This window comes from Staurois parvus, unplaced genomic scaffold (genome assembly GCF_062004578.1).
Source record: "Staurois parvus isolate SC_StPar_1 unplaced genomic scaffold, SC_StPar_1.0 ptg001191l, whole genome shotgun sequence".
Lineage (NCBI taxonomy): Eukaryota > Metazoa > Chordata > Amphibia > Anura > Ranidae > Staurois > Staurois parvus.
Genome location: NW_028318987.1, coordinates 350,975 through 363,597, shown reverse-complemented (window position 1 = coordinate 363,597; position 12,623 = coordinate 350,975). Strand labels below are relative to the sequence as shown.

At 41.9% G+C, this 12,623-nt stretch overlaps 1 protein-coding gene across 1 annotated transcript in view; it reads left to right on the top strand.

Annotated features, from left to right (window-relative positions):
• The window catches only part of LOC149438474 (IgGFc-binding protein-like), a 58,594-nt gene that overhangs the window by 25,591 nt on the left and 20,380 nt on the right, over positions 1 to 12,623 (top strand). The window contains exons 11-14 of the mRNA XM_089659812.1: positions 1,340 to 1,539; positions 2,527 to 2,668; positions 5,848 to 6,176; positions 7,935 to 8,511. Coding sequence (XP_089515938.1) covers positions 1,340 to 1,539; positions 2,527 to 2,668; positions 5,848 to 6,176; positions 7,935 to 8,511 — 1,248 coding nt within the window. The remainder of the gene's footprint in view (positions 1 to 1,339; positions 1,540 to 2,526; positions 2,669 to 5,847; positions 6,177 to 7,934; positions 8,512 to 12,623) is intronic.

Below are 12,623 nucleotides of genomic sequence, written 5' to 3'. Positions count from 1 at the left end.
GGAATTCATGTCAAAATTACTTTTTTTATGTGTTCAAAAGATTATATATATATATATATATATATATATATATATATATATATATATATAAAATATTAATAAAAAAAAATATATTTAAATATATTTTGAAATATATTGAATATGGTCAAAATTGTGGCATTTCAAATATATGGCAATATATTTGGGAACAATATTTTTAATATATATTTCAAATATATTTTTCTTCCATATGGGGTGTGAATACATGTTGTATGTCTTGAATTGTTTTTTCCTACAATTGCATGTGCAGCATTTCTGTTTACTATAGCATTGTAGTGATTTTTATAGCATAAATACAGGTAGAAGATAGGCAACCCCTATTCAGCTGCTAATAAACTTGTTGGACTGGTTCATGAGCTCAAGTCAAGAAGTGATGCTTGCAGGAAGTAGGGAGAGGGGAAAAAAGGACATGGCCACACAACTGTGGACTCAAGACAAAAGAGCAGTACTGGTATTTCGGGAGGACTCCATAATAACATAACAACGAGGAAAGTCTGTGCCAGAAGAAACTTCATCTGAGGATTAGGCTAGCACCCAATTTCTGCAATCGCTCGAATAGCCAGGAGTACTGGTTGTCTATAGAGATTGTGAAGCTACCATAACCTGAGCTAAGTAGCTTTTAGCATATTCCTATAGTATAGATACAGTATGTCATGTGTATACATGTTGTATGCCTTGAATTATTTGTCCTACAATTGTATGTGCAGCATTTCTGTTTACTATAGCATTGTAGTGATTTTTATAGCATAAATATAGGTAGAAGCTAGGCAACCCCTATTCAGCTGCTAATAAACTCGTTGGACTGGTTCATGAGCTCAAGTCAAGAAGTGATGCTTGCAGGAAGTAGGGGGAGGCAAAAGAGGACTTGGACACACAACCGTGGGCTCAAGACAAAAGAGCAGTACTGGTATTTCGGGAGGACTCCATAATAACATAACAAGGAAAGTCTGTGCCGGAAGAAGCTTCATCTGAGGATCAGGCTAGCACCCAATTTCTGCAATCGCTCGAATAGCCAGGAGTACTGGTTGTCTGTAGAGATTGTGAAGCTGCCATAACCTGAGCCTCTCTACTGCCAGTAGCTATAGCAGCTGGCTGGAGGGAGCTTCTCTACTGCTATAGCTACTGGCCTCCGTCACAGTACAGGTCGCAGGTTCAGATCCTGGTCCTGACACCGTGAAAACAGTTAAACCGCCTATGCCCCCCCCCCCCCTCCATTTGTATTTTTTTCCCCACTGTGATAAGTCTACATATTAAAAGTTTACATCGTTGTGTTTTATGTTACTTTTTTTCTTTGTAACAGCCCACTACTGCCCACCCAACAGCCAATACCGTCTTTGTTCTGATGTCAGTAGTACGCATTGTGCCAGAATCACTGACCCAGATAGGCTGCCTTCCTATTGTTCCGAGGGATGCTCGTGTAACGACAACTACTTCTTCGATGGGAAAGGTTGCGTTCCAATGGACAAGTGTGGCTGCTTTGGACATGGAAGGTACTACAAGGTAAAGCTTTGACTAGAATCGCTTTCTTTATTCAAATTTTGGAAACTTAGGAACTCGAGGATACGGACTGGGTGTCTGGGGTTCGGGCAATCGCCATGGACAATGTTGGTAAGTTAGCAGCAGTACACACTTACCCTGCAGTCAGGGTAAGTGTGTACTGCTGCTAAATGTCCATTTTGGGCCTTCATTCTTTTAGTCCAAGCCTTGATGAAGGCCAAGTCATGTTGCTCCGAAACACGTTGAAGTTTATTTTTGTGGTCGAGTTGTGAACTATTAAAACTTTTTTTTTACTCTTTCACCCATTTGTGTATGTTTGTGTTTGGAGTACTGAACACTCCACCCAGCTCTGATTGGCTTCTCCGCCCCGAATCTAACTCTTTTGCAGTAAAGAGCTAAACTGAGAGTTTTACAATGCAAGTTCCCTAAATTTCAACAAAATCTGGCCAATTTTTCGTGAATCAATAAATAACTAAAAAGGGCAAATTATATCATGATAACACAATTCATATATATTACATGTCATCTAAAAATATGTATCAAGAAAAGTCCAAAACAGTGACGAAAAGGTGCTCAGAGCTTGGAAACTTCTTCATATAGGGAGCTCCAGTGCTCAAAAAGTGCTCCAAAAAGAGTCAAAGGTGGGCCTCTTACCAAATGGAGATGATCTCAAATCATAGAGATCGAAAGCGCTTGAATTAAAGCCTCGGGCCGGCGCTCTCACAGTCAAACCTCTAGCGTGTGGGGGGGGGGAGAAGCAGCAAGGCCCGGTCTATGGGCATGATGATGTCAGGAACAGTCCATTCACAAGACCTTTAGGGTGGAGGGAGGGCAGAAGTGGCAGGGCCCGGTCTATGGGCATGATGACGTCACTAACAGTCCGGTACACCTGTGCAAGACTGAAAATCAGATTTACTATATCAATTAAGGAAGTGTTAGATACTCATTGTACATTCCTTTTCTCCTCTCCATTTTTTTTACGGAAAACAGCCAAATGAAAAGGTCTTATCCAAGGACTGCCGTCGAGTCTGCACATGTAATCCTTCAGGCGTCTTGGCGTGTGAGATAACCGGCTGTGGTGAAGGGGAGACATGTCAGATAATACATGGAGTCGTGGCCTGCGTCAACATAGGTAATAATAATAGCAGCATGGATCCCGGCACTGAAAGCCTTTTTATGAAATACCGATGATCATCGTAAAAGTGTTTTCTAAATACACATTTTCTCTTTCTTCTATTTCTTTTTATTTGCTATTTTCTTTATTTATGTGTTACATTTAAGACTGAAAAGAAATATTTAAAAAAAATATTTTTGTTCATTGAATGAAAGCGATGAAAAAAAAATCCAAACCTTTAAGAATAGGCAAAATCTTGCTCTGGTGGCAGCCATCCAAATGAGGATCTCTGATACTTTGAAGAGATTTCTTCTCAATTCCTGTTGTATCTACGGGACAGTATAGGGAACTTTCCCCAATGGACAAAAAAAAAAAATACCTGGAAGCCTGGACTGAAACAAAAAAAAGTATTTTTGTTCATTTAATGAAGGCGATGAAAAAAAATCCAAAATTTTAAGAATAGGCAAAATCTTGCTCTGGTGGCACCCATCCAAATGAGGATCTCTGATACTTTGAAGAGATTTCCTCTCAATTCCTGTTGTATCTACGGGGCAGTAAAGGGAACTCTCCCCAATGAACACATAAAAAATAAAAAAAACCTGGAAGACTGGACTGAAACAAAAAAAATATTTTTGTTCAGTTGTTCATTGAATGAAAGTGATGAAAAAAAATCCAAAATTTTAAGAATAGGCAAAATCTTGCTCTGGTGGTAGCCATCCAAATGAGGATCTCTGATACTTTGAAAAGATTTCCTCTCAATTCCTGTTGTATCTATGGGACAGTAAAGGGAACTTTCCCCAATGGACACAAAAAAAAAACCTGGAAGACTGGACTGAAACAAAAAAAAAGTATTTTTGTTCATTTAATGAAGGCGATGAAAAAAAATCCAAAATTTTAAGAATAGGAAAAATCTTGCTCTGGTGGCACCCATCCAAATGAGGATCTCTGATACTTTGAAGAGATTTCCTCTCAATTCCTGTTGTATCTACGGGGCAGTAAAGGGAACTCTCCCCAATGAACACATAAAAAATAAAAAAAACCTGGAAGACTGGACTGAAACAAAAAAAAAATATTTTTGTTCAGTTGTTCATTGAATGAAAGTGATGAAAAAAAATCCAAAATTTTAAGAATAGGCAAAATCTTGCTCTGGTGGTAGCCATCCAAATGAGGATCTCTGATACTTTGAAGAGATTTCCTCTCAATTCCTGTTGTATCTATGGGACAGTAAAGGGAACTTTCCCCAATGGACACAAAAAAAAAACCTGGAAGACTGGACTGAAACAAAAAAAAAGTATTTTTGTTCATTTAATGAAGGCGATGAAAAAAAATCCAAAATTTTAAGAATAGGAAAAATCTTGCTCTGGTGGCACCCATCCAAATGAGGATCTCTGATACTTTGAAGAGATTTCCTCTCAATTCCTGTTGTATCTACGGGGCAGTAAAGGGAACTCTCCCCAATGAACACATAAAAAATAAAAAAAACCTGGAAGACTGGACTGAAAGAAAAAAAATATTTTTGTTCAGTTGTTCATTGAATGAAAGTGATGAAAAAAAATCCAAAATCTTAAGAATAGGCAAAATCTTGCTCTGGTGGCATCCATCCAAATGAGGATCTCTGATACTTTGAAGAGATTTCCTCTCAATTCCTGTTGTATCTATGGGACAGTAAAGGGAACTTTCCCCAATGGACACAAAAAAAAAACCTGGAAGACTGGACTGAAACAAAAAAAAAGTATTTTTGTTCATTTAATGAAGGCGATGAAAAAAAATCCAAAATTTTAAGAATAGGAAAAATCTTGCTCTGGTGGCAGCCATCCAAATGAGGATCTCTGATACTTTGAAGAGATTTCCTCTCAATTCCTGTTGTATCTATGGGACAGTAAAGGGAACTTTCCCCAATGGACACATAAAACAAAAAAAAAAACCTGGAAGCATGGACTGAAATAAAAAAAAAAATATTTTTGTTCAGTTGTTCATTGAATGAAAGTGATGAAAAAAAATCCAAAATTTTAAGAATAGGCAAAATCTTGCTCTGGTGGTAGCCATCCAAATGAGGATCTCTGATACTTTGAAAAGATTTCCTCTCAATTCCTGTTGTATCTATGGGACAGTAAAGGGAACTTTCCCCAATGGACAAAAAAAAAAAAACCTGGAAGACTGGACTGAACCAAAAAAGTTTTTTTGTTCATTTAATGAAGGCGATGAAAAAAAATCCAAAATTTTAAGAATAGGAAAAATCTTGCTCTGGTGGCACCCATCCAAATGAGGATCTCTGATACTTTGAAGAGATTTCCTCTCAATTCCTGTTGTATCTACGGGGCAGTAAAGGGAACTCTCCCCAATGAACACATAAAAAATAAAAAAAAACCTGGAAGACTGGACTGAAACAAAAAAAATATTTTTGTTCAGTTGTTCATTGAATGAAAGTGATGAAAAAAAATCCAAAATTTTAAGAATAGGCAAAATCTTGCTCTGGTGGCACCCATCCAAATGAGGATCTCTGATACTTTGAAGAGATTTCCTCTCAATTCCTGTTGTATCTACGGGACAATAAAGGGAACTCTCCCCAATGGACACATAAAAAATAAAAAAAACCTGGAAGCCTGGACTGAAACAAAAAAAAAATATTTTTGTTCATTTGGTCATTTAATGAAGGCGATGAAAAAAAATCCAAAATTTTAATTACAGGAAAAATCTTGCTCTGGTGGCAGCCATCCAAATGAGGATCTCTGATACTTTGAAGAGATTTCCTCTCAATTCCTGTTGTATCTACGGGACAATAAAGGGAACTCTCCCCAATGGACACATAAAAAATAAAAAAAACCTGGAAGCCTGGACTGAACCAAAAAAAAATATTTTTGTTCATTGAATGAAAGCGATGAAAAAAAATCCAAAATTTTAAGTTGCCACTAGAATAGGCAAAATCTGGTGGCAGCCATCCAAATGAGGATCTCTGATACTTTGAAGAGATTTCCTCTCAATTCCTGTTGTATCTACAGGACAGTAAAGGGAATTTTCCCCAATGGACAGAAAAAAAAAAACATGGAAGCCGCCGTCTCAGCCATTCCATTCTCTATTCAAAATGAAGAAAAAAGATTTGGCTTTCTACAATATGTATTTTCAACAGACGAATCAGGAACATGAAGCAATAAAGACAAATGGTAATTAATTAATTTTTTTTGTTTTTTTTTTAATAGATCCTTGCAAATCTTTTAACTGCATGATTCAAGAAACGTGCAAAGTTAAGAATGGCAATCCAGTCTGTGAGCCAAAATTTAATGGTACCTGTTGGGCCATGGGTGACCCTCACTTCAGAACTTTTGATGGCTTCACCTTCGACTTCCAAGGAACCTGCACATATGTCCTATCTAAATACGATGGTGAAATCGATGGACTGACACCATTTACTGTGGAAGAGAAGAACGAGAACAGAGGTAGCCAAACGGTGTCATTTGTCAGAGGCGTTAACATTTACGCCTATGGATATAAGGTGTCCATTGTCAGGGGTGAATTTGGCAAAGTTCGGGTAAGGCTTCCTTTGAGCTTTTGTTTGTTTTTTATTTTACTTTAAAACCCAACTCCAACTTTTTAATGCTCTTTATGTCTCAGACATTACTCACTATCTCCAGTGCTTTTTTCTGCACTCTTCTCCAAGCCTGGTGTCCTGCCCATGCCCTTCGGACCTGTAGGCCTTCATGGTCCAGGGTCAAGCTCGGAGACCAGTAGCTGTAGCAGTAGAGAGGCTCCCACTGACCAACTTGATAAGAGCAGCAGCAGGCCAACCTGGCTGATGACCCGAGGTGTGGAGTCCAAGCACTCACTGGTATTCACCAGAGATCCTAATGGTGGAAATAGGTTTTGCTGTATTTTAGTACCAGGTTGCGGTCCTTAGGATCGCCCCACCAGGAGATGAGCAAGTCGGGGTCCAGCAGCAGGTATAGTGGGTAGGGATCAAGCAGAAGTGGAGTCAGTAAACAAGCCAAAAGTTGGTAACACGTGGTTTCAGGTTGGGATCATGCAGAAGCATAGTCAAGGAACAAGCCAAAGGTCGGTAACACGTGGTTTCAGGTTGGGATCATGCAGAAGCATAGTCAAGGAACAAGCCAAAGGTCGGTAACACGTGGTTTCAGGTTGGGATCATGCAGAAGCATAGTCAAGGAACAAGCCAAAGGTCGGTAACACGTGGTTGCGGGTTGGGGGTCAAGCAGAAGCATCGTTAAGGACCAAGCCAAAAGTCAGTAACACTTGGTTGCAGGTTGGGATCATGCAGAAGCATAGTCAAGGAACAAGCCAAAGGTCGGTAACACGTGGTTGCGGATTGGGTTCAAGCAGAAGCATAGTCAAGGAACAAGCCAAAAGTCAGTAACACGTGGTTGCAGGTTGGGATCATGCAGAAGCATAGTCAAGGAACAAGCCAAAAGTCAGTAACACGTGGTTGCGGATTGGGTTCAAGCAGAAGCATAGTCAAGGAACAAGCCAAAAGTCAGTAACACGTGGTTGCAAGTTGGGATCATGCAGAAGCATAGTCAAGGAACAAGCCAAAGGTCGGTAACACGTGGTTGTACGTTGGGACCAAGCAGAAGCATCGTTGAGGAACAAGCCAAAAGTCAGTAACACATGCTTGCAAGTTGGGATCATGCAGAAGCTTAGTCAAGGAACAAGCCAAAATTCGGTGATAGCAGTGATATGGACAGCAGAAGGTGTGACAACAGTGCAATATTGGCTGGAGAGAGCACAATAATCTGCAAACAGGAAGTGTAGAGGCACTGTTTAAACCAGGAAGTTTATGTGAGGAGTAAAAATTTCAAGGCTCACCAGAAACAAGGCAGAATTGTCCAATGGATCAGATAGGGTGCTGTCAAGCATCTCAGGCAGAACAGCAAGAAGAGACATCACCAGACACCGCAGAAGTCGCAGGTTCGGACCTGGGTCCTGACAACATCATTCTACCCAATACCTGTAAACCAAACCCCCCCATGGAAACATCTGCTTGAGATGCTTCTATGCACAGCCAGGGTAAGGGTTAAAGTTGTGTGAAACAAGGCTCACACATCCTAAGGGCTGTCGGGCAGTGAGGACCACCCATTTCCAACAATAGAGGTATAGGAAGGACCCAGCTTGTCCCATGACCAGGAAGAAGACAGCAGGAATTGGGGTATGTATGTTAAAGGAAAGTGTTAAAAATAGGTGCAGGAAGGGGTAAGAGAAAGGGAAAAAAAACTGGAGCTGGGATTTAAATGCAATGAAACAAAAATATCTAAGTTGACCATGTTTTCTCCCTTAGGTTAATGATGTGGTCGTCAACCTACCAATATATTTACTGAATGGGAAGATCTCAGCAAGCATCAGTGGTTTCAGTGCTTTAGTGCAAACCAATTTTGGTCTTTACGTTTCCTATGACTATAACTCGTATGCGGTGGTCACACTCTCCAGCAGCTACTTTGGTCTCACCAGGGGTCTTTGCGGCAACTTTAACCTCACAGTTGGGGACGAGATGATGACTGCAGACAACACTCTTGTCACCTCCGTTGTAGACTGGGCCAAGAGTTGGAAAGTTAATGACAACGATCGTTTCTGTGTTGACCATTGCCCAGAAGGCATTTGTCCAACTTGTGATGACGGCCAGAAGAGACCGTACGGCAATGACAAACAGTGTGGTCTTATCATCAAGGCCATTAATGGACCCTTCAGAGAGTGCCATTCCAAAATTAGTCCAGCTATTTTCTTCACCAACTGTTTGTATGATGCCTGCATCTATAAAGGCGCCAAACTAGTAGTGTGCCGGGCCTTGAGTGCCTATAATACCATCTGCAGAAAGAGTGGAGTTAAAGTTTATGACTGGAGAACTCCTTCGGGATGTGGTAGGTGATGTGTGAGACCAAAGAATTCGTGTTCTTCACCCTCCAAAATTAACCTCTACACGCCGGCCTCCCAGCATCTGGGCCTAGACACCAAGCGGCCACACATTTGCGTGCAATTAAGAAAAACATATGTGCTGAGAGTGCGCGCCCTACGCGCTGCCAGTGCACATGTCTGGTATTCACGGAAAGGTCCCAATCTCCTCTTTCGATCAGAACCTTTCCCAATCATGTGACCGCCTTCACGGCGAATCACGGCAGTCACATGACCCTAAAACCCCGCCCTGCCTCCCGGCTTCTGAAACCCTTAAAGGGCTGGGAGGCGCCAGCGCCAAGGGGTTAAACACACATATATTTTATATATATATATATATATATATATATATACAGTCAGGTCCATAAATATTGGGACATCGATACAATTCTAACATTTTTGGCTCTATACACCACCACAATGGATTTGCAATGAAACAAACAAGATGTGCTTTAACTGCAGACTGTCAGCTTTAATTTGAGGGTATTTACATGCAAATCAGGTGAACGGTGTAGGAATTACAACAGTTTGCATATGTGCCTCTCACTTGTTAAAGGACCAAAAGTAATGGGACAAAATAATAATCATAAATCAAACTTTCACTTTTTAATACTTGGTTGCAAATCCTTTGCAGTCAATTACAGCCTGAAGTCTGGAACGCATAGACATCACCAGACGCTGGGTTTCATCCCTGGTGATGCTCTGCCAGGCCTCTACTGCAACGGTCTTCAGTTCCTGCTTGTTCTTGGGGCATTTTCCCTGCAGTTTTGTCTTCAGCAAGTGAAATGCATGCTCAATCGGATTCAGGTCAGGTGATTGACTTGGCCATTGCATAACATTCCACTTCTTTCCCTTAAAAAACTCTTTGGTTGCTTTTGCAGTATGCTTTGGGTCATTGTCCATCTGCACTGTGAAGCGACGTCCAATGAGTTGTGAAGCATTTGGCTGAATATGAGCCGATAATATTCCCGAAACACTTCACAATTCATCCGGCTGCTTCTGTCAGCAGTCACATCATCAATAAATACAAGAGAACCAGTTCCATTGGCAGCCATACATGCCCACGCCATGACACTACCACCACCATGATCACTGATAAGGTGGTATGCTTAGGATCATGAGCAGTTCCTTCTCCATACTCTTCTCTTCCCATCACTCTGGTACAAGTTGATGTCGGTCTCCTCTCTCCATAGGATGTTGTTCCAGAACTGTGAAGGCTTTTTAGATGTCGTTTGGCAAACTCTAATCTGGCCTTCCTGTTTTTGAGGCTCACCAATGGTTTCCATCTTATGGTGAACCCTCTGTATTCACTCTGGTGAAGTCTTCTCTTGATTGTTGACTTTGACACACATACACCTACCTCCTGGAGAGTGTTCTTGATCTGGCCAACTGTTATGAAGGGTGTTTTCTTCACCAGGGAAAGAATTCTTCGCTCATCCACCACAGTTGTTTTCCGTGGTCTTCCGGGTCTTTTGGTGTTGCTGAGCTCACCGGTGCGTTCCTTCTTTTTAAGAATGTTCCAAACAGTTGTTTTGGCCACGCCTAATGTTTTTGCTATCTCTCTGATGGGTTTGTTTTGTTTTTTTCAGCCTAATGATGGCTTGCTTCACTGATAGTGACAGCTCTTTGGACCTCATCTTGAGAGTTGACAGCAACAGATTCCGAATGCAAATTGCACACTTGAAATGAACTTTGGACCTTTTATCTGCTCATTGTAATTGGGATAATGAGGGAATAACACACACCTGGCCATGGAACAGCTGAGAAGCCAATTGTCCCATTACTTTTGGTCCCTTAACAAGTTGGAGGCACATATGCAAACTGTTGTAATTCCTACACCGTTCACCTGATTTGGATGTAAATACCCTCAAATTCAAGCTGACAGTCTGCAGTTAAAGCACATCTTGTTCGTTTCATTTCAAATCCATTGTGGTGGTGTATAGAGCCAAAAATGTTAGAATTGTGTCCATGTCCCAATATTTATGGACCTGACTGTATATATATATATATAAACCAGGGCTTTTTTCGGTGGGAACACAGTTCCGGCACCTCCAGTACTGAATGTATGTAATGGCAAGGAGTGCTGGGGTGTGCTGGAGGGTTTATTGATGCTGGCTGCTGGGAGGTCTCTTGTTGCTGGTGGGGAATGTATTGTTGCTGGGCAGGTCTTATGTTGATGGGGGTGGCCAATTGTTGCCGGGAGGGAACTAATGTTGAGGGAGAGGTCTATTGATGCTGGCTGCTGGGAGGTCTTTTAATGCTGGTGGGGAATGTATTATTGCTGGGCAGGTCTTATGTTACTGGGGTGATCAATTGTTGCCGGGAGGGATCTAATATTGAGGGAGAGGTCTATGGATAATGGCTGCTGGGAGGTCTTTTGTTGCTGGTGGGGAATGTATTGTTGCTGGTAAGGTCTTATGTTGATGGGGGTGGTCAATTGTTGCTGAGAGGGATCTAATATTGAGGTAGAGGTCTATGGATGCTGGCTGCTGAGAGGTCTTTTGTTGCTGGTGGGGAATGTATTATTGCTGGGGAGGTCTTATGTTACCTGGGGGGGGGTCAATTGTTTCCAGGAGGGATCTAATATTAAGGGAGAGGTCTATGGATGCCGGCTGCTAGGAGGTCTTTTGTTGCTGGTGGGGAATGTATTGTTGCTGGGCAAGTCTTATGTTGATGGGAGTGATCAATTGTTGCCAGGAGGGATCTAATGTTGAGGGAGAGGTCTATTTATGCTGGCTGCTGAGAGGTCTTTTGTTGCTGGTGGGGAATGTATTGTTGCTGGGCAGGTCTTATCTTGATGAGGGTGGTCAATTGTTGCTGGGAAGGATCTAATTTTGAGGGAGAGGTCTATTGATGCTGGCTACTGGGAGATCTCTTGTTGCTGCTGAGAGTCTATTATTGCTGGGGTGGAGCTATTGTTGCTGAGCTGGTATTTTGTTGCAGGAGTATCATTGTTGTTGAAGGGGTCTATTATTGTGGGGGGATCTATTTGTTGCTGGGGGTCTATTGTTGCTGGGAGATCTATTTGTTGCTGGGGGTCTATTGTGTCTGGGAGATGTATTGTTGATGGGGGTCTATTGTTGTGGGGGTCTATCAATGCTGTGTATCTATTGTTGCTGTGGGTCTATTGTTGCTGGGGGTCTATTGCTGTGGGGGTCTATTGTTGCTTGGGATCTATTGTTGCTGTGGGTCTATTGTTGATGGGGGCCTATTGTTGTGGAGGATCTATATTTTCTTGGGTATCTATTTTTGCAGGGGTGGGGGGGTCTATTGCTGCTGGCTGCAGGGGATCTATTTTAGTACTTTTCTGTGATCATTAATAAATTCTATGCAAATTACTTAGCACCGCAAAATGATACTTGGTTCTGTATTCTCTAAAATGAGCGGTACTGGGAGGTGGGTAGGGGGTGGGACCAAGAGACTGTGCTTAGAGGTGGGTACGGGGCAGAGACAAGGGGTGATTCAGAAAGGGGGAGTTCCTGAGCCTATTCTCAGAGAATGGTGGTAACCCTTTTGAGGCCTTTGCAGCAACTTTAACCTCGAAGTTGAGGACGAGATGATGACCGCAGACAACACTCTTGTCATCTCCATTGTAGACTGGGCCAAGAGTTGGAAAGTTAATGACAACGATCGTTTCTGTGTTGACCATTGCCCAGAAGGCATTTGTCCAACTTGTGATGATGGCCAGAAAAGACCATATGGCAATGACAGTGTGGTCTTATCATCAAGGCCATTAATGGACCCTTCAGAGAGTGCCATTCCAAAATTAGTCCAGCTATTTTCTACAAATTACTTAGCACCACAAAATGATACTTGGTTCTGTATTCTCTAAAATGGGCGGTACTAGGAGTTGGGTTGGGGGTGGGACCAAGAGACTGTGCTTAGAGGTGGGTACTGGGTGGAGATAAGGGGTGATTCAGAAAGGGGTAGTTCCTGAGCCTATTCTTGGAGGAAAAAGCCCTGGTGGTAACCCTTTGGGGCCTTTGTGGCAACTTTAACCTCGAAGTTGAGGACGAGATGATGACTGCAGACCACCACTCTTGTCACCTCCATTATAGACTGGGCCAAGAGTTGGAAAGTT